The 26602-nt window shown below is 36.2% G+C and overlaps 5 protein-coding genes across 16 annotated transcripts in view; all 5 read right to left on the bottom strand.

The window, feature by feature from the left end:
* Positions 1-649: 649 nt before the first annotated feature.
* On the bottom strand, positions 650-3003 carry LOC122570593. Its single transcript, XM_043733092.1, has 7 exons — positions 2905-3003; positions 2543-2808; positions 2139-2393; positions 1555-1807; positions 1087-1155; positions 919-1008; positions 650-846 (listed from the first exon to the last, which is right to left on the bottom strand). Exons 1-7 carry the CDS (start codon positions 3001-3003, stop codon positions 709-711), a joined length of 1170 nt encoding a protein of 389 aa, XP_043589027.1. The 3' UTR covers positions 650-708.
* Positions 3004-4154: 1151 nt separating this feature from the next.
* Positions 4155-6550, bottom strand: LOC122571204. The gene is made up of 7 exons (XM_043734648.1): positions 6452-6550; positions 5882-6147; positions 5534-5791; positions 5007-5256; positions 4534-4602; positions 4366-4455; positions 4155-4292 (listed from the first exon to the last, which is right to left on the bottom strand). The coding sequence occupies exons 1-7, from the start codon at positions 6548-6550 to the stop codon at positions 4155-4157; spliced, it is 1170 nt and encodes a 389-aa protein (XP_043590583.1).
* Positions 6551-8858: 2308 nt separating this feature from the next.
* On the bottom strand, positions 8859-12805 carry LOC122571205 (helix-loop-helix protein 1-like). The gene is made up of 4 exons (XM_043734649.1): positions 12588-12805; positions 12098-12209; positions 10925-11208; positions 8859-10459 (listed from the first exon to the last, which is right to left on the bottom strand). The coding sequence occupies exons 3-4, from the start codon at positions 11050-11052 to the stop codon at positions 10306-10308; spliced, it is 282 nt and encodes a 93-aa protein (XP_043590584.1). The 5' UTR covers positions 11053-11208; positions 12098-12209; positions 12588-12805; the 3' UTR covers positions 8859-10305.
* A 2555-nt stretch (positions 12806-15360) lies between these two features.
* On the bottom strand, positions 15361-19453 carry LOC122570720 (secretin receptor-like). Its single transcript, XM_043733489.1, has 9 exons — positions 18303-19453; positions 17770-18149; positions 17335-17429; positions 17102-17267; positions 16852-17014; positions 16332-16462; positions 16106-16197; positions 15809-15947; positions 15361-15715 (listed from the first exon to the last, which is right to left on the bottom strand). Exons 1-9 carry the CDS (start codon positions 18406-18408, stop codon positions 15458-15460), a joined length of 1530 nt encoding a protein of 509 aa, XP_043589424.1. The 5' UTR covers positions 18409-19453; the 3' UTR covers positions 15361-15457.
* A 146-nt stretch (positions 19454-19599) lies between these two features.
* The window catches only part of LOC122570715 (probable beta-hexosaminidase fdl), a 38635-nt gene continuing 31632 nt past the window's right edge, over positions 19600-26602 (bottom strand). For all 12 annotated transcript variants that reach the window (XM_043733459.1, XM_043733458.1, XM_043733464.1 and 9 more), the window contains 4 exons: positions 25317-25579; positions 23899-24510; positions 22596-23325; positions 19600-22266 (listed from right to left, as the gene is read on the bottom strand). In XM_043733459.1, coding sequence (XP_043589394.1) covers positions 22119-22266; positions 22596-23325; positions 23899-24510; positions 25317-25579 — 1753 coding nt within the window. In that variant the 3' untranslated portion in view covers positions 19600-22118. The remainder of the gene's footprint in view (positions 22267-22595; positions 23326-23898; positions 24511-25316; positions 25580-26602) is intronic.

Here is a 26602-nt window from a genome sequence, read left to right as displayed (position 1 = left end):
TTGAAAAATTGTTAATGTTCTTGAAGTGTTTCAATTGTTATTTCGTGGCAGGAATATGTTTGCATTGATGCATTATATATGTTTGCATGTCGCGGTCAGATAGGAAGTAAATAACATTATGTTAATGAGAAAATAGGAAATTATTCCTAACCACTCTAAATAGAATGAAGCATTTTACTTTATGTTTTCACATTATATTACTTTAAAATTATTTACTGCTTGGTAAAAACCTTTCAAGCAACGGTGAAATGACGTTAAAGGGGGAATGCTCTGATGTTATTAATTTTGTTGGCAAACATACATTTTTTGGTATACAAACACTATTCTCGATGTATCTCGTTATTTCATATAAGAAAATATTAACTAGCTCGTGGCAAGAAACAATTTGCTTCCGGTATATTTTAATAAATTATGCTTTCGAAACGACATAACGAAATAAAAGCATCCAAAAATTTTCAATCTTTATGTATCATTATATGATGAAATGTTGAAGGGACGAAGATCAAAGGTTTTTTTCATTAAATTTTATTACGTTGTATCTTGTACCTCGTACCTCAACATACCTTTAACGATTTAAGATCCTAAGGTGATCGTGTAAAAGAAGTCTTATTTATGAGGTGCAGTTTATTAATGTTTAATTACAGTTTTTATGCGTGGCTTTTATAATTCCATAACACGACGTTATCGAAATTATCCAAAGTTATACTATTATGCTACTATGGTCGTGTTCTCTTGTAGCGTTTGAAAGGTAGTAGTCTTGTTTGTGATTGTCATTGGATTATTCCGTATCAAGTGCTGACTCCATTGTATCATAATCACCAAATAAGATATTACGAAGTTGAGACACTGTAAAAAGTAAACGTATTAATACTTAATAAATTCTAGGAGAAATAAATCCATGTAAAGAAGTATACTAACGTAACGAACGAATCCATAGTTCAATATATAATGAACCGATTTCGTTTTTTCAAGTTGCGTGTACGATATTTGCCAAGAAAAATGGAGGATCTGCCAATAGATTAATTCTACGTTACTTATGATAATTTCATTTTGATCTATAAATGAATAAAATTTACAATTTTTTACCTCATCTGTTAATTCCGCGTTTCCTTCGTGCACAGGATACGCGTGGATGTTTCCTATCGTTTTGTTGGCCTGAAAATCGATTGATCGTGTCAAATTCTGTTACTTGCTTTTTCAAAACAGTGGCAAAATTTTGTGCATTCCTGCTGAAGGACGTAAACATCTTATAACATACAACATATTCGTTTCATAAAAATATGACATGGCCGATCGACACGTATACTACAAAAATATAACAGTTGTTCTGCAGAGAAATCTGTTTTTATTGGAAAATCGAATAATGAAAGCCTTTCAAAATGGATCTACGAATGGTGGTATGTATTATAGTCTTTGAAACGAATCAAAATTAATTGTTAGTATTTTTCCTAAAGATTCCCAAATAGCAAGTTATTATTCATAATTTAAGAAAATATGATTTGGTGAAACATGACCAACGCAGCAGAGTTGAAGAATTAAAAATATATTTTTTACCTGTGTCATTGTATATTCGCAGTCGTAGCTCATTAAAGCGATCTTCAAGGCACCAACGACGCTATCCAACATATAAATCGATGTCATGTCCAATTGATCTATTATAAAATTCAGTCCTCTCTGAAGATTCATGTACAAGCTGTAGACACATATAGTACAATGTAGCAATGTCGTGATCGTGTATATTAATATTTGGGCGTTGAATATATCATTCACCATCTTCGATACCTTGCACACTTGTAGATGCAGGGACCTTTAAATTTGCGAATTTTCCTTTTTTACTTTTACTTTTTACTTTTTTTTTTGTCGAAATACGTAAAATATATACTGACTGTATATATATACTGACAGACAAATGAATGGTTAAATTTGAGTTGAGTTATACGAGAGAATTTATAAATTCTTAGCTCGAAATTAAAAGGGAGTATCGAATGATACGATAAGTTTATTCGACGAATAAAATTTTGTTTTATAAAATAGCTTTATGTCTTTCGTCGCCGTTTCTTCTTATGTTTTTCATCGAAAACATAAAAAACGGACAACGATCCGTTGCTGTAACTTTTATTAATTCGATTTTTATCTACCTAATTTGTCGAAGTATATGAACTTTATCTTGGACGATCTCTTGTTTTACATTCGAAATGCCGCTCGTCGTAGGTACTTCTGAAACATTTAAAGATCGTTTGGACAGCCAATTGTTCAATTCAAATCTATTTCGAAAATTATGACTCGGTTCGAAGATGGTCTCCTTATTAGATTCCGCTGCTTTTACTTTGTATTTGTCCAAGAGGAACGTTTCGAGAAGCTCGTTTATCATCTTAAATCGCGATCCTAGCCAACTGTAACAACGGTAAAATTTTGAAAAATAGGGAAAAAGAGTTATTTTGAAATATTTCAAAACAAATATGTAATGGAAATATCAAATATAATCAAATGAAAGATGATAGTACAGATGATGAACAGTATCTGCTTTTAATTGTTTACATACTAAATCGCTGTGTTGTAGTCGTATAATACGACGGATTGGGCGTTCGTTATGTAACAGTAAGCAAAGGTAATAAATGCTGCCGGAGGCGATAAAATGTTTTGTATTAAAATCTTTATGAAAATTGCAGATGTTACGACGGCATTTAGTAACCAGAATGATCCGACGATCGTTATATGGCGAAACAAACTGCGATACTCGATTTCAATTCCCAATTTCTTCAAATGTTCGTCCACTTTATCCATCTGTTTTACCAACGCCGATGCGTTCTGATATAATAAACGAGTAAAGACAAAAGTAATCGAATTATTAAATTTCCTTAAAAATTTCATTACTATATAATTAAATGAAGATTTTGTTTTCACCTTGGATTGGTACAGACCAATGATCATTATACTTATGTATCCAAGTACATGCGTGGTATATTGGAACATGTATGTGACGCTTTCTATGTTATACACCATGTGATATTTTATATTTTCTATTTGTGCATGAATTGTGAAAACAGAAAGCACAACAATTAACAAGGTGTTCCAAATCCAGCTACATATAAATCTGAATCGGTGCTTTCCTGGATCTATGAAGTTTCGAAGTGCCACCATGTAATTCAATATGGTAATTATCCTTGTCGTTGTCTCGTAATTTTTCATTCTTTCTTTTATCTATTTTTTATATTTCAAACTTTTATATTAGAAAACGCGAATGATTTTTTAACTTTTCTTCAACGATATTAACCCACTGCATTAACGTGACTCGTTTCTCTGTGCAACTAAAGGTGATAGCGACTCAAATATTGCATATGCAACTATTAGAAGTAAGACGGAGTTTCATTAATAGAATGTCATAGGAATGTAGGAAGCTATAAAGTAGGAAAAGCAATTAGTTTGATTTCATTCGTTATCGACAAATGGTACTTCATGGTAGAATAATGGTTATAATGCCGAATGGTCACGATCACTTTAGAAAATTGCACGTATTGCTGCATTCGATATTCTTGAAAAATTGTTAATGTTCTTGGAGTGCTTCAATTGGTATTGCATGGTGTGAATATGTTTGCATGTCACAGTCAGATAGAAAGTAAATAACATAATATTAATGAGAAAGCAGGAAATAAATCATTTACTGCTTGGCAAAAACCTTTCAAGCAACGGTGAAATGACGTTAAAGGGGGAATGCTCTGATGTTATTAATTTTGTTGGCAAACATACATTTTTTGTATACAAACACTATTCTCGATGTATCTCGTTATTTCATATAAGAAAATATTAACTAGCTCGTGGCAAGAAACAATTTGCTTCTGGCATATTTTAATAAATTATGCTTTCGAAACGACATAACGAAATAAAAGCATCCAAAAATTTTCAATCTTTATGTATCATTATATGATGAAATGTTGAAGGGACGAAGAGCAAAGAATCTTTCCATTAAATTTTATTACGTTGTATCTTGCACCTCGTACCTGAACATACCTTTAACGATTTAGGATCTTAAGGTGATCGTGTAAAAGAAGTCTTATTTATGAGGTGCAGTTTATTAATGTTTAATTACAGTTTTTATGTGTGTCTTCTATAATTCCATAACATGTCGCTATCGAAAAGTATCCAAAGTTATACTATTATACTACTATGCTCGTGTTCTCTTGTAACGTTTGGAAGGTGGTAGTTTTGTTTGTGATTATCATTGGATCGTTCTTTATCAAGTACTGGCTCCATTGTATCATCATCACCAAGTAAGATATTACGAAGTTGAGACACTGTAAAAATTATACGAATAAATCTGTAATGAAATTCAAGGAGAAACAAATCCATGTAAAGAAGTATACTAACGTAACGAACGGATCCATAATTTAATATATAATGAACCGATTTTGTTTTTTCAAGTTGCGTGTACGATATTTGCCATGAAAATTGGAGGATCTACCAATAGATTAATTCTACTTTATTTATGATAATTTCTTTTAGTATGTAAATTAATGAAATCTCACTTTTTTTTACCTCATCTATTAATTCTGCGTTTCCCTCGTCCACAGGACATGCGTGGAGGAGTCCTATCGTTTTGTTAGCCTGAAAATCGATCGAGTGAAACTTGTTACTTCTTGTCACAGAAAATAATGCAACTTGGTGAGCTCAAGCAAATGGTTAATCAGGCAAAGATTTCACAAAACTATGACTTCATCGACTGGTACGCACGCTACAAAAATATGAAAATTGTTTCTATTGCAGAAACCTGCTTTTACTGAGAAAATAAATAGTGGAAAATTGTTTAAATTAACGCATGTGTGATAGTGTATATTACCGACAGTATTCGAAGGAAATAAATTAGTAGCATTCTTTCTAACGATAATATACCAATTGTAATACACTGTTATTCGTAATTAACGAAATTTTCCAGTATAACAGGAAAATACGTTTTGCTGAAGATCGGCCCACGCAGTGGGATTAAAAGAATTGAAGAACAAAGTTTTCACCTGTCTCATTGTATTTTCGCAATCGTAGCTCATTAGAGGGATTTTCAGTGCAGCAAACACGCAGCTCAACTCGTACATGATTAGTAATTCTATTGAATGTATGCGATTAAGTGGTCTGGAGAATTGCATGTACAAGAAGTAGACGGATATACTACAATTTAGCAGTATCACGGTTGTGTATATTAATATTTGGGCGTTGAATATTTGGTTCACCATCTTCGATACGTTGCACACTTGCAGATGCACGAATCTTCAAGTTGGCAAATATTCAAATCTTTTTATTTGTCCAAAAGTTCGTAACAATATGTAGTGACAAACGACAAAAGGAAGTTTATATTACAGATACATTTTACAAAAGAATTCTCGAACTCTCGATTCAGAATTAAAAGAAAAGGTCAAATGGTGCGATAGGTTTAATCGCCAAAGACAATTTCGTCTCGTAATATTGTTTTATAATTTCGTTTCCGTGTTTTTATACTTGCCATTATCCTGTGGCTGTAATTGTTATTAATTCGACGTTTATTTACCTGATTTGTTGAAGCAAACGAATTTTATCGTCGGACAGTGACCTTTGTTTTAACTTCCGAGTGTTGTTAGTGGAATTTACTTGTAAAACTTTTACAGTTCGTTCGGGCAACCAATTGTCCGATTCAAATCTGTTTCGAAAATTATGACTCGGTTCGAATATGGTTTCCGTATCGGAATCCTCTGTTTCTACTTGAGAATTCTTCAAGATAGACGTTTTCATGAGCTGGTTTATATTTTTAAATCGCGATCCTAGCCAACTGTAACGGCAAAAGAATTTCAAAAAGTAGCAACGTTTAAACTTCGAGGTGCACGGAAAATGAATTTATTAAAGAAGATCGTTTACGTACTATACGGCAGTGTTGTAGTCGTATAAAATGATTGATTGGGCGTTCGTAATGTAGCAGTAAATAAATATAAGTAATGTTGTGGTATACAGTGCGGAGTGATGTATTAACATCTTTGTGAAAAGTGCAAATATTATGACCGCATTTAATAACCAGAATGATCCGACGATCATCATGTGACGAAACAAACTGCGATACTCGATTTCAATTCCTAGTTCCTTGAAAATTTCGTCCACTTTGTCAATACGCTCTATCAACGTCAATGCATTCTGAATAATAAACGAAAAATTTAGAAGCGATTGAATCGTTTAATGTGCGTAAAAATGTAACTTTCCCTTTTCGAGTTTTTTCGCAGTAATATTCAGTGAATAAATTTCGATTATTTCAGATATGTCAAGTAAATAAACATTTTCTTAGCAAATAAATCAAATTCATCTTATTTGAAAAATTGATACTTCGTCTACTCATATTATTTATTTGCTTACAAATATAGAATAGGAAATAAATATACAGCAATGTACTTTTTCATTTTTCGAAAGTAACAAATTATACTGAATAATTGAAAAAATTTACCTTAGACTGGTACTGGCCAATGATCACTATGCTTATGTATCCAAGATCATGGATGATATATTGGAACATGTATGTAACACTTTCTATGTTATACGCCATGTGTTGTTTTATATCGTTTATTTGTAAGTAAATTATGATGGGAGGAAAGAAGACAACCAAAAACGTTGTCAAAATCCAGCTGCATATAAATTTGAATTTATGTTTAACTGGATCTATGAAGTTTCGAAGTATCGCAATGGTATTTAATACGGTTATTATCTTGGTCGTTGCCCTGTAATTGTTCATACTTGTTTGAATTTATTTTTAAAAATTAACGTGGTTAATATTAAAAATTGTTCAACGTTCTACAGCGCGATATCTACACGCGATATTAACGTGACTCATTCCTCTATGCAACTGAAGGTGATAGCGATTCCCGGATATATTGAATATCGGATATTCAATTATTAGATATAAGAAAAGTTTTCATGTTTTCAATATAATGTAATCTATGAAATTGTGACGGAGGAAAAGTGGATAATTTACCTTGACGTGACCTTACGAGATATCGTCGGAACATAAGTGACGATCGAATAATATTTTTTCCAACGATTACGATCACTTCAGAAGATTGCACTAATTGTTTTATTAAATATATGTGAAAAATCGGTGATGTACTGGGTATGTTTCAATTGATATTGCGTCGTACATGGAATATCAGAATATTTTCTATTTAATTTAATTTATCCTTTAGGTATGGCGTATGGTATGAAACAAAATTGAAGTCAAAATCTCCGCAGCGTGATTGTACATTCTCGGTTTGGTGGAGCTTGACGCGAAAGGTTGCCACAAAATTCAACTTGATCTTGAAGTTCAAGGACGAAAGGTTAACATTTTTTCTGCCTGCGTCGTATTCTGTGCTCGAGAACCACATAGGTCGCGCTAAACCTTTCTCTCGAAAAATTATGTTAATTTCCACTAACACTTCCAACTGCATTATTTAAGATATGTTTAAATTTCGTGGTCAGATAGGAAGTAAATATTATGGAGGAAACAGGAGGACATTTGGCATGTGATATAGCCCATTCTGAATAGAATGCATCATTTTACTTTATTACTTCACGTTGTAGTAAAATTATTTATTGCATGAGAAAAACGTTTGAATGGCGTTGAAAAGGGCACGTCTTGATGTTATCAGTTTTTCTGCAGACGGACACGTAGAGGACATATGCAGATCAGATATGTCTTGTATGATAAGACAATGCATTCTGAACGATAAACGAAAAGAACCAAAGTAATTACAGTGTACAATTTGAATGAAAATTTCATTTTGCATTTCTATATTCTTATACTCGCTCTAGCCAGATATTATATTCAGTGAATAGATTTTCATTGTTTTAGATATGTCAAATAAATAAACATCTTTTTCTTTTAGTAAATTGATTAAATCCTCTTAGAGATAATTTTTTAAATATTTAATTGTTTTAAAAATGAATACTTCACTAATTTATATTATTTATTTACTTCTTAAAATATAAAATAATAAAGACACCAGCAAATATACTTTTTTATTTTTCAAAAGAAACAGTGTGATGCTTTATACTATATAATTAAAAAAAGATTCATTACGTATTCACGTTAGATCGGTACAGACCAACGATCGCTATGATTATGTATGCAATGATTATGGCACTTTCTATGTTATACTCCATGCTATGTGTTATATCTTATATTTGTAGACAAATTGCAATGGCAGAAGGCGCAACAATCAGCAACGTGTTTCAAAGTCAGCTACATATAAATCTGAATTGATGCTCAGTTGGATCTATCTATGAAGTTCGGAAGTGCAATCATGCGATTCAATATCGTTATTTTCTCTGTTTTTCTCTATTTTAATCTATTTATAGAAATTAACATAGAAAATGTTAAAAATTATTCAATTTTTCGATCGATATATACACGCGGCATTAACGTGACTCGTTTCTCCGTGCAACTAAATGTAATAGCGACTCAAGTATGGGATATGCAATTATTAAAAGTGAGAATGAGTTTCATGAATAGGGAATTATAACGAAGAAATTGTATTAACTTGCCTTGACCTTATGCGTTATGCACGAGACGTGAGTGATGATCGATTAATATAGTTTCGAGTGCTTATGATCATTTCAAGAGATTGCACTAATATGTAATCAAATAATAGTATCCGGTACACGTGAAAAATTATTAACGTCCCAAATGTGTTTGATTTTGCTATTGTAATCGAATACAGAATGTTATATTTTAGTTAATTTAATTTATTTATAACGTACATAAATATGTATATGTCCTCAATTATCTCATATATAGTATGACATAAAATCATTATCTTCATTCATACGTTCTACGCCGTGTTATATATTATCTGTATGAAATACTGGAATACTTGCGCGTATATTTTTTCCTTACTAACAGAAATTGTTTCAACTTGTGTAGCAAAAGCGTTCTCAGTTCCGAGGATGTCGTGGCGAAAGCGCCGAGGTAAAGAAACTTTTTCGCATGAAATTCGTGAGAAAGCAAAAATGAAATTTGTAGAGCTTCGTTTAAGACTAACACAAGTAAAAGAGAACCATAATGGATAATGGAATATTTCTTATTTTTATCTCATTTCTCACGAGACAACCGATACGTGTTCTGATCAACCTCTAAGGTTCAACGTCTTTTTACGATCGTTTTATTTTATCATCTTCGTTGCCTCGCCTGATTATTTATTATCCTTATTTAATTATTCTCTTAACGATGAACACAGCAACCTAAGGATATACTAATATACGAAAACAGAAAGTTAACATTGTACCTTGTGAGAGATCCTTCCCTCGCAAAGAAAATCGAGTGCGATTCATTATCATAATGCACTTTGACCAAGCAAAACTCCATAAAAATTCCACTCCCATTATTCTCACGTCGAATTTCGTGGAAATGGATTGCAGAAAAAAAGATGGAAACGAGAAGCGAAATCGACGAGCCGTGAAGTTACAGCTCGCCTCGTTGTGTTACAGTCGAAAAGTCTGTTTCGTTCGATGATGGTCGGTAAATAGGGAGGTTCGGTGAGTTCGATTGTACGACTATGCGAACAGAACGGAGAATTTAGGATACGTGGACTCGTGGGGCGTGAAGATCCCTCGGGAATCGGGCTAATTCACGGAACGAGATTGATTTAAGAGTTTCGGTCATTCTTCCGGGCAATTTCGAATAGTTGCACTTGAATATCCTTCGAGTATGCGACACTCGAAACGATTGAAATACTATGACAGTGATAGGAATTATCATGGAACAGGTTCTTCTTTACGAGAAATTAGTTCTATAAATTTGAGATGATCGCTTTTTAACGCATTGTTGATCGGTCACGAGAAAAATTCGTCGTGTTTTCATGCATAAAATTAAATTGTTAGATTTTATATAAAACGGTCAGTCAACAAAATATTAATATCATTTAACAAAGTCTTATTAACGCTTTAACAGAAATGCCTGGTTATTTTCATTTTACGTGGGAAATTAAGAAACGAGATTGGAATATCCAAAATGTATAAAATATTTCACGATAAACACAGCTTCTATGAGAGTGTTTCTTAATCGCAATCTTTTCGTGGTATTTAAGAAGAGTGATAAAGCGATTCGTATTAATTTAATATACATTTGCAGCATAAATATCGCATTAATAAGATTAATTGTTACAAGTTCCTATCAATTCGATTATCTACAAAAGATCGAGTTACGTATATGTATATTAATAAAATATTAAAACTGGGAAGGTTTATACTTTCTTCTGCCGTGATTGAAGTGTCATGCCGGATGACACAGGATTAGGTTTTGCAAAAATAGAGTGACTCCTGGTCGGTTCAAGCCTCGAGGACGTGATTCAAGTAGGCGATATAGCAGATGGCCAGTCGTAGGATCTCGATCTTCGAGAGTTTCTTGTCCGGTGGCAAAGTTGGCAGAAGCTTCCGAAGCTCTGCGAAGGCTAAATTGAAAGCTTCTACTCGAACCCTTTCCCTGTGACGAATAAATAGTTAACATGCAAAGTTCCAATTCCGCAACGAAGGTATCAAAATATTCGTTGAAAATTTGTTGTTATTTTAATTTTAACAATTCAAGGTTTATATTTGATACTTGAGATCTTGATTGTTCAAGAAGAAAAAATCGAGGAAGCGTTTGAAATTAAATGGTTAAAGTAGTTTCCAGTAATTTATGTAACATTTATGTAACAAATACTTCAAATGATATAATAAAGCAGCATTCTCCGAGATTACAAAATATTTGTTAGCCAAAGTTAATAAAATACCAATCTTTCGATCAAAATTGGAAGCTTTAAGCGATCTAGGTGATACAGGGAGACGCAGCAAGTGTAAAAATGCAAGTTTAAATACATTAAATATAGGAGATTAATAGGAGATGATGATAATTAACGATAATTAAAGGTATTTAGATAATTTACAGGTATGTTTACGCAACTTTTACCTCGTGGCGTGTGCAGTTCGATATTTTTGCGTCGCTCTTCTGCGTCGACGTCTTTCTTCCCTCGAAAGGGTGCCAGCACCAGGTGCACCAACCCCGTTTACAACCACACCGTGACCGCCATTCGCCATTTTGCCTTCGATCAATAGGAATTTGCGAGAAGAAAGATAATTTTCCTTTCTTCTTCCTTCTCCTTAATAAATTAACATTCAATTTCTTCGCGGATAAAGACTCGAATTATTGAGAACGGATATTGCCAGTGAAGCATCCATTTTCGTGCTTTAAACCTGAAACGTAATATATCGTTCGATCGTGTAGATTCAAGATAGATTAATAAATAATCTGTCAGTTTCTGTCGTCGTTTCGACGATGTTCAGAGTTGCCCGTTGACGTGTAATCGAATCTCAAGGGAATAAGCGTTGAGGAAAAATTCGGAATAAAGGGGAAACGTAATAAGTTGGTCAAATATTTGCCATACGTATTCGACACACGCGTGAAAACAAGTGCAACGGACAACAGAAAGGGTTAATCGTTTCTCTAACGCACACGCCCAATCATATAAATTTTCTTTATCGTGAAATATCAAATAAAAAGATAATACCTGAATAGTGCTTTAAAAGTTCCGTAGATGCAAAGCGTATAGAATTGAAGGAAATCGGTTTAAGAAAAAGGCGTAGTATGGATGAATAAACGAGGAAAACCAAAGGCAAACAGAATGCTATGAAAGAAAGAATAGTTTCGATGCTCAGGGGGCTCTTAAATTCCGAGAAATTCGATGGAAACCGACGAAAAGTGTCATTGTATTATTCAGGAAAACTTGGCTCGTCCGCGTGACACGCAACCCATCCCTTTTTAATTATTTACACAGAACAACCCCCGATCTCGTTCAATCTGATTCTTATGGTAAACCGGCAATTCGTATGGACATTTTCTCGCGGTTGTTTCAATATTTCATGAAATTTGCCAGATTTCGATGCCGTTTCATTTTTATTGCCAACTTTTCCCCCCACTCAATTCTCACCTTCTTCATGCAAATTTTATTATTGCGACGAATGTATCGGAATTCGAGTTGCGGGCTCTTCGCTCTATTACATTTTTTATAATTAGAATCGATTTTAGATGTCTGACATTCTGATTAAAAAGCAAGCGAAAGCAAGGTAAAGTTTAGAAACTCACCAAACGATCACTGCACAGTTTCTATTCCCGTCTTCGATAAGTCTTCCAATTTTTTAAAATAATTCATTTTTCCTTCGCCGATAATTAACGTCGAAAAATTACTGTCTTCCCTCTGTAAAAGTATTTCGTTCTTTATAATTGTATTATACCTCGTATGGAGTAAATGTATCTGCCAAAAGGAATATTGTAACACACTCTTTACACCTCGACACTATCCTTTCCGCTCACACTATGTATTTTTCAACGAATATTTAACAAATTTAATAATTGAACGATTATTTAAATTATCTTTAAACGTATCCAGGTTATAGTAAACATAGTAATTCACTGAAAAAGCACTTCGATGACACATCAAAAATCTTTATGAATCTAAAGCAAAGTTTTCTCGATATGTTTACTTCTCTCTCTCTCTCTCTCTCTCTCTCTCTTCCTATTGATATAACATAACAATTCCTATTAATCAAACTTTTAAACTAATTTAGAAACTTACACCTGTATTATTTGAGACTTCAACTGACCACCGTCACTCACAGATTATCAATTTCTTTACATACTTCAAAAACATATCACACCACTGTATTCAATGCTTTGTATCTTCAAAACCTTTTTTCTTACAAAAACATCCAAGCATAAAAATACCTTTCACCCTGTGAATCAGTCAAACACGATTACTCGACGAGATAGACGATGTCTCTGATAAGATTTCTGGCTGTCGCGTGGACAGGATGCACCCCGAGGAACGATTTCAAGGATCATCTCGATGTTGCTGAAACCACGCCCCTGAAAACATCCCTTCGTCGTTCATCGTTCGGTCTCTGTTCATTCGTCTCTCTCGTGCAGCATCCCCTTGATTCTCCAATGGTATCGCGAGAAACAGGGTGTGAGACCGCCCCAAACCGGTCGCCATCGCGTCGCTGTCACGGACCATGGGACGCTTCTGCTCCTCGTGGATACGAGTACGGGAATGGATGGACCATTTTATCGATCATGCGAATTGTACAGCTTCTGCGTGCATGATCGGAGGACTATAGGTGAGAAATTTGGAATAGTGATTGTCAGGCAAGCGTTGGATTATTTTATGTCAGTTTCTACGCTTTTGTTTTGTTTCCTCGTCTTTTCATACTGATATTTTTTGGAGAAAGAGAAATTGATTTTAACAAGGTGCATTCTTCTTCTTTCTCTTCCGAATCGTCCAATTTGTGCGTTTCTGATCGGAAGATTTTACGCGAGGCATAGTGGTCGTCATACAACCTTGAATTATTTGACAGCAGTTTGTTTGCTTTGGTTTTGTTTCTCCGTCTTTTCATACTGGTATTTTTTGGAGAAAGAGAAGTTGATTTTAACAAAGTGTATTTTTCTTCCGTCTCTTTAGAATCGTCCAACTTGTGCGTTTCTGATCGGAGGATTTTACGCGAAGCAGCAGTTTGTATGCTTTGGTTTTGTTTCTCCGTTTTTTTTTTTTTTTTTTTTTTTTTTTTTTTTTTTTTTTTTTTTTTTTTTTTTTTTTTTTTTTTTTTTTTTTTTTTTTTTTTTTTTTTGTATTGATATCTTCTGGAGCAAGAGAAATTGATTTCAACAAAGTGTATGTTTCTTCCTTTTCTTTCGCTACTTGCTTCGATCTCTTTTAGATACGCAATAAAAGAGTTCGCGACATTTCGTGCTTCCTTTGACAGCTACTCTAAAAACATCCGCATTCACTCTCTTTCCTCTTACGATGTTTTATTAAGTTCGCTTTAAGGACTCAATATTCGTCATTAATTCTCCGTTCTTTGCGTCACTTTCGATGCATCCGTATCTCTTTAACGTAAGAAAATATGTCGAGTCTGAGCGAAATATAATCAAATTATTATTGATACGCGCTATTTCTCATTTCAATTCTATGTTAAAAGCTTCCTGGAATCATTAAAAATTTCTTCGCTCGTTTACGTAAGAGCAAGACTGAAACAGGTGAAAATCGGAAACTCCTCTTTGTCGAGAATAGAAAGAAGATATTATACAATACAGTAAAAAGGAACACAAATAAAAAGTTTTTAACGTAAAAAGGTTTATCCAACTACGAGATACAAGTGCAGAAATTACACAAATTCTTCTGACAAATTACAAGGGCTCGACGATAAAGGATTCAACAGTGCTCCGAATAATCACATTCACACGACGATATAATATACATTATGCCATGCAACACGTGTTGCAGATTACATCCTCGTGACGAGAGACGAGATGAGGCGAACCGCACTTGAATTGTTCGGCTTTCGATTAATGTTTCTTCTGGTCGCGCATGTCATGACATAGTTCACGCTTCGTTACTCAACCCCTGTCTTTTCGACGCCTTTCCTCACCCCTTTCTGGCACGTGACTTTTGCCACGCGACTTTTCAAAGGAACGAATTTCAAAGATGGGGTTGTTATGGTTTTCCTCTCTATCTATCTATTATACACTCGTTTGGCGTTTCTTGCGTGTTGGATAGATTGTAACTGAGTAATTGTATAACTGTGTAGAGAACTGAATGAAGAGATGGACAACTTGAAAGGCGAACATAGCAATTAAGGAGAAGGTGAATAAAAGACAAGGATTAAATTTTTGAAGCGTCGGTAAATACATTTTTTCATGGAAATAAACAGATTTAATGTAGCCGTTTTGGACTGTAATCAAATTTCGTTCTCACGTGTGTGACACGATATTACGTATATGCGATATTACATGACAACGGGTTGAGAAATATCGAAGGAGTTGAATATAGAAAAGAAAAGAAATTAATTGGGGAATCTGGTGAGAGTTTTGAATGAAAAAAACTGTTTCTTGAAAAAGCAAACGTCGCAAAGTGAGCGATAAACGCGAGGGTGCAGCACGAACAGGGTGGCGTCAGGAACAATATGATCGATATTTCAGTGCCTGTTGGTATATAGGAACATGCAGTCGTCGTTATCGGTTGAAAAAGTCACGTATTTTCTTGGACAGTTGTGCTTTAATAAAGATATATGCACTGTACCAATGATAGGAATAATTATTTTCATTGTATTACCAATTGCATAAAATATATCATAGTTGTACAATACACACTCCTCAACGTTAAAAATATTACATTGGAACTTTCTTTAAACGATAAGATTTCCTGGTTGTAATGAAGTGATATAAAAATACATAAAGCTAAAGGCTACGTATTATTAATTACAAAAATAAAAAAGAATTAAAATACGCCCAACTGTAAAATTTATAATTATACTGTAATACGAAATTAATTATTATACATAGAAGAACTTCGATCTACCGAAGATTTAAAAATAAATAAAATACGCAAAAAAGCTGGATATAAAGATATCAAATTCGCAGATATAAAAGTGTTTCTTTTTAAAGCTGTTTCTATCTTGTCTCCACTTCTAGCATATTTGGCCAATAATCATTCGATCGTAATGCATTCCTCGCAGTGGTACCAGTGACTGTTGGATGATCATAATCGTTCGATTGTCTGCATTGGCGAGTAGATTTTCTTCTTCTTGATTCTCGAGACGCTGACAAGCTGAGGTTCGCTTTTTTCGACCATCTTATCCTCCAGGCTCGTTTTATTTCCGTTCTAACTTCGATGTTCAGCAGACAGTAAAGCAGTGCCACGAAAGAACCCTGAAGAAATGGTGCATTTTCTTATTTTCTAAGTTTACATACTTTTAGTTTACAAATTTTTATTTTTTTTTTTAAGTCTAATAATAGAAGTACTTGGAACGAGGCGAAGAATTGATCGAAGAAGAGCCAGACCAGTTCCACGCGGTTATCCTTGTGATAGGAGAGCCCAAGAAATAGAGTATAGTGAGCACCAAACAGGGGTACCAATACCAAAGTAGATTTGGCCCACCTACTGTGTAAGAGAAACAAATTTATATATTCTTCACTGTAATAATCCATTTATTCTTTTATATCGCAATAAAAGTACGTTCTTTCATCTTCAATACAAAAAGTTACGCATCGAGCAGCAATAAATCAGTACGAAAGAAAGAGTACAAGTTATAAATTTACCTGTACTGCATTTTTTTCCGTTGCAAATGCACGGACGTCTTGAATTTGATGAACAGGACACGTACAATGTTGAGGAACAGCAGAAAGTTGAACTAATAACATATAGTCCATTACGTTATTAATTCATAATACTTATTTGCAGATATTTTCTTATAACATCTTCTTATAACAATCTTTTCTTTTAAATCAACGAGCCTAATTTCTCGTTCAAAGGTACGTCACTTACCAAAATCGATATTACGATGGGGATCCTTATAAGAAGAAATAAAGAAGGATTTTGGTGGGTGGTCCAGCAAAATGTGTCTTCGATCGTGGCTCGTATTATTACCCAAGGAACAACCACGAAAACAGGCAATCCTTAATTGTACAAATAAAAATCAGGTCCTATTCCTGTCCTTTGTATTTCTAACGTGTATTAGGCCATTTTTACTGAACACGTGATATGTTACTGTGTGCATGTCAGGGTTCTTTAAACGACCTTGAATGTTTTTTTTTTTAAATGATTCGAAGGATTTTCAAATATCCAATCTTAAATGACTTTCTAAATTACTTTGATGTAAATTTGGGAAGATGTCGGATGAGCTTGGTTTGATCTCGAAACCACCCTCAAAGGCTTTGAATTAATTTTACAACGACATCGTATCGGTTTATCTTAATTTTGAAATGTATTCGAATGGTCTTGCAACGTCGTCAAATAATTATGTACTTAATTAATCGTATAATAAATTACGTCTGTGTAATCTTACCCCAGCCCAGTAAAATATACAAATTAATGGCTGAACTATCCGCACAAAACGCCCAAACGACCAGATTATGCAGGTACAAGCCCTCCATCAGGATCCAAGAATAATTAGCAACGATGAAATACTGCCACACACTCGTGATGCCCTTACAGATCATTGTCTGAAACTGATTATCTTAATTATACATCGATTTCCATCAATTTTTCTCTTCCACTTTAACTATCACTTTTAATCGAGTATTTGACATGCCTACGTTTCGTTGCTTGATAAAAGCGTTTTTCTCGTCGAGATAAACAACGTCCACGGTCCGTCTAATGCCATCGACGAAGATCCAGTCTCTGATCAGTGCCATGAACGCTCTCATTATGAAAGAAGCGAACAGATGCATGTGAAGCCTGTTCCTGGGATTTCTGAGTTTTCTAAGCGAGGCAATCGATTGTTACAACCAGAACCGAGACAAGAAAGGAAACACAATTAGTCGAGTACCTGAGTAGAGAGAAAATGATCATCGCGATAACCAGCATAGTGAAAGATGTGGTATAGCCGATTTGAGAGACGAGCCTGACGATAGGCAGCCATTTCTACGACAAAGGCAGAAATTAAATCTATAGAACTACATTTTGAAAAACTTAATTTTATAATTAATTCTATAATTTTATTAAATATAAAATTCGTCGGTTAAATATAACTATAAAATATATTAAATAGAACGGATGTTTTAAAAAATTATAGTGCACGGTATAAATGGCAGAAATAATTGCGAAAGTTACGAAAAGGAATGATTTCACTTGTGAACTTTAGCGATGTAATCTCCTTTTGCGAGGAAGTTAGCAAAAATTTCTTTTACGCGATAAAAATATAAACAAAATAATCTCAAATAAGTTAATTTTAAATAAACAAGTGTAAGCTCAAAATTCTTACAGCCAACAGAAAAGATTCAAAGTTTCTGTAGTCTCGAGGGTCGGTCATCTCATCTATTTCCAGGGTGGTCTCCATGAGGTAACGAGTAGTGAATTCGTCGGACAACTCGCATAAACTGTAATTACTCCCGGGAATATTGTCGTAATTTGTGTACCATTGACCATTTGGAAGACAAGCTTTCGTAGCCATCGCTATAACGCGAACATTCGACTCCAAATTGTTCGCTGCGGAATTTAACTGGTATATCAGGCCAGTTTCAGGAGGGCAAGGTAGAATGGCGATGGTTGAGGCTTCGGTATACGACCAGCAAAGTAGCCCATCAAAATGTGGCGGGCAATGGCGAGATTGTAACGTTGCGTTTTGTGACGTTATGTTCTGATCTATTTGTTAAAGATACGTAGACGATTAAAAGATTATTTCTTACACCCACGATTTTTGTCTTTCTCATGGAACTTTCATTGTTCCCTTTTTATTCTTGAAATAGGAAAGAAGAAAATGAATATAAAAAACATTAGTCACGTTAATAGACTTACATTCTGTCGTCAATCCATCGCATTTCTGTTTTTGTTCGATAAAGAAACGTTCGATGTTCGACGTTGCGTTGACCTTTACTACTGGTTCCATTTCAGTCGATGTCATTTCGTACACTTAATGTCATTCGAGATGACAAAATTTATTAAAACGTTGACGGTCCAGAGTAAGTTTGGTGAAACGTTGGGAAAACTTTGTAATATCAAATATATCTTCGAAGTATTGAATGGAAAGAATAAATGAGTAGCACAGAAACACTGATGTGAACCTTTTGAAATCTGGTATTGAAGTGACCAGCTCGTGGATTACATGGCTATGGGGATGTTTGCGATCATGCCTCGCCCTTTGTCTTCTCCTTATTATAGCTATACCATTATAGTCACCTGGAGGAGGGACAGGCTGGAAGTAGAATAAGTCAGCTACGTGTCAGCCAAATATCTTTGATTCTTCCACTGTGAATATTTATCCACGAATCGTCTCTCAAAATAATTAACACGTAATATTCCTCTGACAAATGACTTGTTTGTTTATTAAACTTTTCCCATTTATTTGCAGAAATATAGATACAAAATAAAGAATAAAATAAAGATCGTACTAGAAAAATACGATAAGTTCATTATTGTCGATCTTCTGCTCTTTATATCGCTTGGTAACTACAAGTAAGTAATTTAATATGAAATAGTCGAAGAAGGGAATAACTTCTAAAACTGATTAATTCTACGATACAAGTCCCCTGAAAATAGGCAATAAATTCACCTGTGACCTTCAAATGGTGGTTACAAATAATTTAGCTGAACTTATACGTCTGATCGATAATAATATACCTTGTTCAAAAACTAATTGTATTTATTAAGGGGCGATGGCACAAATTGTGTTGTACAATTTAGAAGATAAATGCAATAAAGCAAATCGATTGGCCATCGCATGTACCATCCATCAAGACGATGATAGACCAAACAGTCTCTCGAGGTTCTCAGCCAATATTGATAGAACCACCAAGGAGTAATCGATCATCCAATTGTATCAGAAGTATAGGTAGACTAAAGCTATTATTTTAGCGATGATTAGAAATCAAACAACACCTGAACAAAGACAAAACTTTCATCGATCGCAGGAATGATATTCTGTCTTTCCTATCGGAGCAGAGTAAAAATTATGAAAAATTCGATTTACAATTTCTTGATTTTTACGCTTACATAAGAAATCACAATCGAAATCATATTTCCAAGCGTGACTTTCTGGACGGACAAGATGGAGGAGGAAAAATTCTCCGGGGTACAAAAGAACGATGAGAACCGGTGTATTCAAAATTTGTTTTATGTTAAACTTACACCAATCACACTTTACAACAGATTGCATTCCTTCGTAGATCAACTTGGGGAATCATCCGCGTGCAATTTTCATCGTTTCTCCATTAACGTTTTTCAAACACCGAAACAATTTTACAGACAACGTACTAAATTATCTCTCTCGCTTTAAAAGTCCTTTACAAATCTTTTAAATGATCGAAAATATCCAACAAACGTCACGCAAGACGTCACACACAGCGGATGATTTTGCGCACCGGATCCAGTAGGGTCGAGCTTAAAATCACTTCTATTTTACAGCCATCGATGTCGGTAAGTTGTTAGTAAGTACATACGATTCATTCTTCCTCCCGTTATCGTTCTATTAATTATCTAGTTGCTCTTCAGCCACCTCCAATACGATGATCGTATTATTTACAAATTTTCACGGCTATTCATCATCAATAGGCCATTTTTATATCTCTCGGAGATAGTATCTCGTTAACATCAAGACGAACTCCTCCGAACGTGTTTACAATTAATTAAAAAAGACACGAAGCACGGATTGGACGCTCGGTCTTACAGATCCGCGACAATTCTTCAAGAATTGTTGAACGACTCTCTCGATTCCCGATGTTTGTTCGTCAAGAAATTTCTTTTATATATAACAATCTGACAGGGCTTCTTCACGGTCCTCGTTACGAACGGGAAGCTAATTATCGTACAAAGTATCATGGTTTCTTTGGCTTCGAGGGATACGCATATGATGCCAAAGAATGGAATTCCTTGAACGTCTCCTCTCACGCAATTCATTTTATTATTCGACTATGTTCTTCATTTGGAATACGGTTTGGTATTTGTAGGATTTTGTTCTATGTAGGACCTAGGTCTGGCAGTTTAAAGAGGGAAGCCTATGCGGATTGGCGCCGTTTGATTTCCGTTTCTGACGGCCACGCTTCGCTTTATCGTGTGACAAATAATGGTATATTTCCAGTCTCCTGATCACAGGAATCCTTTAATGGAGGAAAGTAGGCGTAAGGATCGTTAGTGTCTTATGTCGAACGTCTTTTTTCTCGTTTACCGAGTGTATGGACTGTCTTTTCTAATTTTACCACCTTGAATGCCGTTTCTATGCTTTGTTCGATGGTATGTCTTTGCCTAGACCTTTTTGTCGTACTTAATTTCTTAGTAGAAGTAACAGGAAATGAGAGTTTTCGTTAATCAGATAGTATAGGTTGAATATACGAGCGAAAGCTTACAAAATCTTCTTCAACCATCCATAACTCGAAAACTAATGTACGTTAGACATATATTGAGATTTTGAGTATTTTTTACTCGTATCAGTGTGTTGATTACCGCTTGAAATACAGACATGTGTTTATAACTCACTCTGTATATACAAATTTTTATTGGAAAAATAGAAGTATTTCTCGGCTCATCGTTTAAGCTCGTAACAAGAATTAAAATATATGTATAATAATTGAGATAATTGATATTAAAAAATTCCTCTAATATTCTAAATTACCCTGCGATATAGAACGCTTTAAATAAGACGTGTAATTTATAATCGCTAAAATAAGAATTGATAGGTTTATAGTTTATTAAAATAAGTAAAGACGAATAGAATATTTAATACCACGACGATAGATTCCGCTATTTACACTAAAAATTAAATGTCAAAAGCACCTTAGAAAAATTCCGAAGCATTAAAAAAACACTCAGAGGTGGTAAGATTAGACGAGAGGACGATGCGACGATCTCGATGCCCGCCATCGAGATCTCTGAATAGGAACGCACTCGGTGTTTACACAGGAAATCGTACAACAACGAGTAGAATTACAATTGGAAAGGCACTTCGAACGAAAAGTATGGCATCGAGCTACGACCAGGTATCGCGTAACGTTAAAAAATCGCGCTCTGTGTATCTTTGAATTGACCTTGTTCATTTTACCTTCCTGTATAATCTGTCGTACATAGTCTCGTACAAATATCAAATACTCTGCCTATATCATTTTCGTACCAGGGAGAAAAACGAAACCCAAGAACATTTGTGTCGTTGTGCCTTCAACGTCCGGCAAGAATGAAAAAGCCAGTGAAACGGTCGAAAACTTTCTTCCCTCTCTTCTGTAGAAATAAATTCTCCAACTAGGGATCACCAAGGACTTTCAATTTGGCTTCTTGACTTCTAGGAGGAATTTCATCGTCTTCTTCCACTCTCGACGATTGCTTCTCTCGAGTACTCCGCACTAGGTCGTCCTATGTCTCTCACGTGACGTCCACATCTTCGTGGATCGGTTCGTAGAACGAAAATCGTTATCGAACAACCGATAGTTTCGAGAGGCTCGGTCTCGTCACGGTTAAAACGATCAACGAGCTCCTATCGACGGTGATGTTGCAACGATCTACAAGCTCGGCGTGTTCTAGCGAAAGTGGCGGGCAGAACCACCTCGTGTAACGTCTTCTATTCACGCAATTATCGTGTCTACGCGTACAATTCCAGACGAAGGCGATTATGTTCGGGCTAGCGAACGGTCAGAGACATTTGCCGGGATTCTGGGAACACCACTGCGGCCACATGGCTTCTGTTTTCAATCCACGGCTGGTTAGAAGCTCCATGTGTGCGGCTAGCCTCGTGTACACGCTTTCGTCTGTCGAGTAGCCATTGGTTGGCATGTCGCTCCTGTGTATAACAAAAATTTATTTCGTGATTATCGTTGTACGAAATTGAATAACGTTTTAAGAGATAGGTAGTGAAAATACAAGACGTTTCGATAATTGTAATATCATGTAGTTTGGAAAAAATGACTTTAAAACGATGTTCGGTATCGATCAACATCGGTAACATTCTCCTTCGATTTACATCTTTTCCCGACAGAGATACTTAGGAACATGTAACGTTCCAATATTTCTTTTAGATATATGGCATTCTTTTATCACAGATTTCTCTCTTTTATCAATCGAATTATCGAAAGAAGAGTCTTTGTTTATTTACATTTTGTCAACACTCACCATAATCTCTCAGCGAGAGCAGATGCCCTGGGCCATAGTCGAGGTCCCAAGGACGCGTCGCCGGTCTGCTCGCTCCAGATAGCTGCCTCTCCGCCCAAAACGAGGCTAAAATGTTGCTGAGCGTAATCTCTCCAAGGTCGATGATTGTAAACAGTTTGCCAGGTACGATACTCGCCACAGGCGGCTTCTCCGATCTCCCTCCATTTTCCAAATCCACAATCCAGATACCACGTGTCCACGTGAGAAAGAATCACTCTGAAACCGTCTTCTAGAAGATCCAGTGTTTCCGGCCAGTTGCTACCTCCCCAAGATTGGATCACGTGAATCTTTGGATCGAAGTACATGGTGATGTAAGGCCTCTTTGTCAACGGGGAACTCCACAGAATCACAGCCTTTGGCGTTTCATCGTGGTTGGCCTTCACCAACCTTTGCAACATCTTCGTTTCGAATTCGGCCCACATAGCATGGTGATCGGTCATGTTCTGTGCTTGCATCGCGGCCGTGATGTTTCCGTACTGTGCCCAACAATCCAGGTTCACCTCGTCCCCGCCAAGGTGCACGATGTCCCGAATTTCGGTCAGGTCCAGAAGCTCCCTGTACAGCCCCTCTAATATTCGATAGGTGTGCTCGTTGATGGGATTCAACTGACCGCAATTCGGCTCGCCGCAATACGACGACCATGGCTGCTGATCAACGCAGAGAGCCAGCTCCCCGTAACCGTACTCCGTCCCTGAGTAAATTAACAAGATCAACGCCGGCCTGAGATGAGTTGATGATGCGTTCAGGCCCGACTAGTTTGGTCATTTAGGATATTACGTGTTTTTTTTTGTCGGACGTTTCGATAATGAAGAACAGTGTTATATCGATTACAGTTAAGTTAATAATAGAAAAAGGTTTAATAGATGAACAAAGGTTACGATTGAATTTTAAATCAGGCAAAGTTACGTATACGTTAATCCTTTAGTTTCAATTCAAACATCGATCACTAGACCGTAGATAATAATGCAAAATTTATATTTATGCAACAAAAAGAATGAGTCGAGCTCTTTGAATTTTACTCTTCTGCATATTTGCATCTTAGAATTTCCCAAGAATGTACAATAAACTGCAGTATCATTAGTAATTAAATTACATTCTGTCGGAGATAAGCGAATCGTCCAGACATTTTTCAGCGATGGTTATATATCCATCCTTTATTTCTCCTTTTTTAACCACCAGCATTCAAGCCCCAAGTTATCGTCTCAAACCAGACATATCCTTCCTGCAGCCGTACAATTCCACCCTAAAACCGTTGAAAACTCACCCCATTGCCAGCCAGCACCAGCATGTGCCGGAGAGTCGATCTCGATGAGCACCCTGATGCCGCGGATCCTCGCGTAATCCGCGAGATCCTTCACATCGTCGGGCGTATAGATCTGATCTCCGCTATAAGCGCCCCATCTGGCCATTTCGGGGAACTGGGCTGAATCGAAGGGGAAGCTCTGCGAGTCTGATAGGTGCCAATGGAAAGTGTTCAACTTCGATGCCGCCATTCCGTCGATCACACGTTTCAGTCGTTCGATGGGAAAGAACTGTCTTCCCGTATCGACCAGCAAACCTCTGTAGGGGAACGTTGGCTTGTCCTCGACAGAAGCGCGAGATAACACTCGCAAGGCTCCTTCCCTTCCGGCAGACTCGTCCCACCAGATCATTTGACCAAGCGTTTCCAAACCGTGTCTGGCGCCGAAGAAACTTTTTCCGCTTATTCGAGCTTCGAGAATCTTCCCCTTAGGCATCAGCTCCAGGGTATACGACTCGTCCGTGTCTAAGTTCGGCCCTATCGCTCTGCCATTTCCGGCGGATAGGTAGACGACAAACACGTCCACCCCGGATCTGCTTTTCGCGTTTGGCACCTTCATCAGGCTTCTTATGTTACCTGAAACAGGAGGCCTGAGTTTCAGTAGCGATATCGTGGTTTCAAACGTGCGGTAAATAAAGTTATTTATCTAAATCTATCAGTAGCGAAGTTTAGTTAACTCGAGTAGTTTCTAAACTTTTCGCCGCTACCGATAGCCAAAGACGTCTGTATGGCTGCATATCTGCGTTGACTATAAACGTATTGTTGATTATTCCTCGACGCGCGAATCGGAAGAAGCGGATATGCCTCTGAGTCGATATTCTTCGCTTAAAAAGAAGAAACGAAAAATACTAACTAGCTTCCCGCAATCTGACTCGGAGGATATTCAAAGATTACGAGGAGCAAACGATGGTTTGAATTTTACATGGTCAACGACTGATTTAGCACCTAAATTATATCGTTTCGATGACAATAGTTTGGATGTAGAAGTTGCTTCGAATGCACGTTCGACTGCGTTTGATGCATTTTGTTTCCACAAACAAGTGAAATAAATTCATTGCTGAAGCAACGAAACGTGATTACGTCATGTACCATCGACGATCCACAGTCATGCGTTGCGTCATTCGTCGCTTTGTTTGCTCTTGACGCGAAAAGAAGGTCTAGTCACAACGCACGATATCGTTCTACAACACAAAGCGTCCAATACTGCGAGCCTTGGTCCCAAAATGGTTAATAAACGAATAACTGTTCCGAGACTTTCGATCAGGGACATCCTCGAACGTTCAGTCCATTCGTGAACAAACTGCTTATCATAATTCGTGGATAAAAAATATAAAATTATATAATAATATTCGGTAATATAAAATAAAAAATTGGATCTTCACCGATGAAAACATCCTTGGCGTGCTCCAACAGGTTCTTCGTCTCCTGGTCGCTAGTGTTCACCGTGACGAATTCGATTTGCTGCAGGTGTATGATCACGCTATCTTCGCCCAGGAACACGTTTCCGGTTGGTCTGGGCCAGAGAAGCCTGGTGTTTCCGCCGCAGAGGGCGATACAGCTGGCCAACGAGGTCCTCGAAGATCTGACCGCTCTCCTCTCGCATCTTCCAGCGACGCAGGCCCAGGACCACGGACTCTGAAACGTTCTGCGATCCAACAAGAATCGTTAGATTTTAAAGAAGACATCGATTTGCCTTTGTTTTTCACCTGTTATCCTAACTTTTCCTTGGAACGTCGTATTTTACGATACTTTAACAAGCACCAAATGGATATTTTGCGATGAAACATAGCCAGACAAACAGACAGGGTTGGTAGAAGCGATACGAGTCCAATGGTAGGGGTGAACGTACAAGAGGGTGGCTTTTATATTTTAATGTCGGTATTTTCTTTCTCTCGTTTCTTCTTTCGTTCTCTAAAACTGTTTCTCATAAAATTATGATAATTATATCTGAACAGTGTTCGCAAGTTCGATTGGAGAAACTGATTTATTTTGAGACACGATCACTTCGAACATTTGTATCAAAAGCGTTTTGAGATTTATATGGAAAAGACACAACGCGTAACAAATGTTGAACGAACAAAGCCAAATGAATATGCGATGAGTTAAATGGCGTGTTATTATTCGACGCGGTTAAAGATATTATGTTTTTTTGCGAGTGAGATGAAAAAATACCCCGACAATAAAAATTGTATGAGAAACACAACACGAGGAACTGAGTGCCAGGTGACGTGTGCATACAGGAAAATGGTGCAGTGCCGGGGGAAAATCGAAGAAGGGGGAAGAAAGACCGTGATGAAGATTCATAAGGTGGAGAACTAAAATCTACGGGCGTAGAAGTGATCAACGAATAACCGATCGATCGATTCTTATAAACCTCGAGTGTCCAGTGATATTGAGTAAAATTAAAAATGAAAACTGTTACCCGAGGGAAAGAGGTAACATAATTTCATTATCTAAACCTACTATCTCTTTCATGTGGTTTCGTATTTGTCGAAAGTAAACTATACCATATTTACATTTGCAAGAACTAAAACCGGTGCAACTGCAAATTGATTTCTCTTCAACTAAGTTTCGAAATTACAGGAATTTCTAATGTAGCGCTTGACTCGGTGAACGCGTTAAAAAAGAGTTACAAAATGGAAGAAATACATTTTTACTCCAGAGCTAA

The sequence above is a fragment of the Bombus pyrosoma genome, linkage group LG9 (assembly GCF_014825855.1).
Source record: "Bombus pyrosoma isolate SC7728 linkage group LG9, ASM1482585v1, whole genome shotgun sequence".
In the NCBI taxonomy this organism is placed as follows: Eukaryota; Metazoa; Arthropoda; class Insecta; order Hymenoptera; family Apidae; genus Bombus; species Bombus pyrosoma.
The sequence above is the reverse complement of the archived record's forward strand: the minus strand, read 5'-3'. Positions and strand labels throughout refer to the sequence as shown.

Excerpts from the sequence above, each read along its gene's own strand:
- LOC122571205 (XM_043734649.1), bottom strand. The coding sequence starts at position 11,052 with ATGGCGAATGGCGGTCACGGTGTGGTTGTAAACGGGGTTGGTGCACCT. Across the intron at positions 10,460-10,924 it reads CGAACTGCACACGCCACGAG|GGAAAGGGTTCGAGTAGAAG; the intron begins GTAAAAGTTGCG and ends TATTCGTCACAG.
- LOC122570720 (XM_043733489.1), bottom strand. The coding sequence starts at position 18,408 with ATGACATCGACTGAAATGGAACCAGTAGTAAAGGTCAACGCAACGTCG. Across the intron at positions 17,015-17,101 it reads CTTTTATCAAGCAACGAAAC|TTTCAGACAATGATCTGTAA; the intron begins GTAGGCATGTCA and ends TAAGATAATCAG. Across the intron at positions 15,716-15,808 it reads AATTCTTCGCCTCGTTCCAA|GGTTCTTTCGTGGCACTGCT; the intron begins GTACTTCTATTA and ends CCATTTCTTCAG.
- LOC122571204 (XM_043734648.1), bottom strand. The coding sequence starts at position 6,550 with ATGGCGTATAACATAGAAAGTGTTACATACATGTTCCAATATATCATC. Across the intron at positions 5,792-5,881 it reads GACTACAACACTGCCGTATA|TTGGCTAGGATCGCGATTTA; the intron begins GTACGTAAACGA and ends TTGCCGTTACAG. Across the intron at positions 4,603-5,006 it reads GCGAAAATACAATGAGACAG|GCTAACAAAACGATAGGACT; the intron begins GTGAAAACTTTG and ends ATCGATTTTCAG.
- LOC122570593 (XM_043733092.1), bottom strand. The coding sequence starts at position 3,003 with ATGGTGTATAACATAGAAAGCGTCACATACATGTTCCAATATACCACG. Across the intron at positions 1,808-2,138 it reads CATATACTTCGACAAATTAG|GTCCCTGCATCTACAAGTGT; the intron begins GTAGATAAAAAT and ends GCAAATTTAAAG. Across the intron at positions 847-918 it reads ACTATGGATTCGTTCGTTAC|TGTCTCAACTTCGTAATATC; the intron begins GTTAGTATACTT and ends TACTTTTTACAG.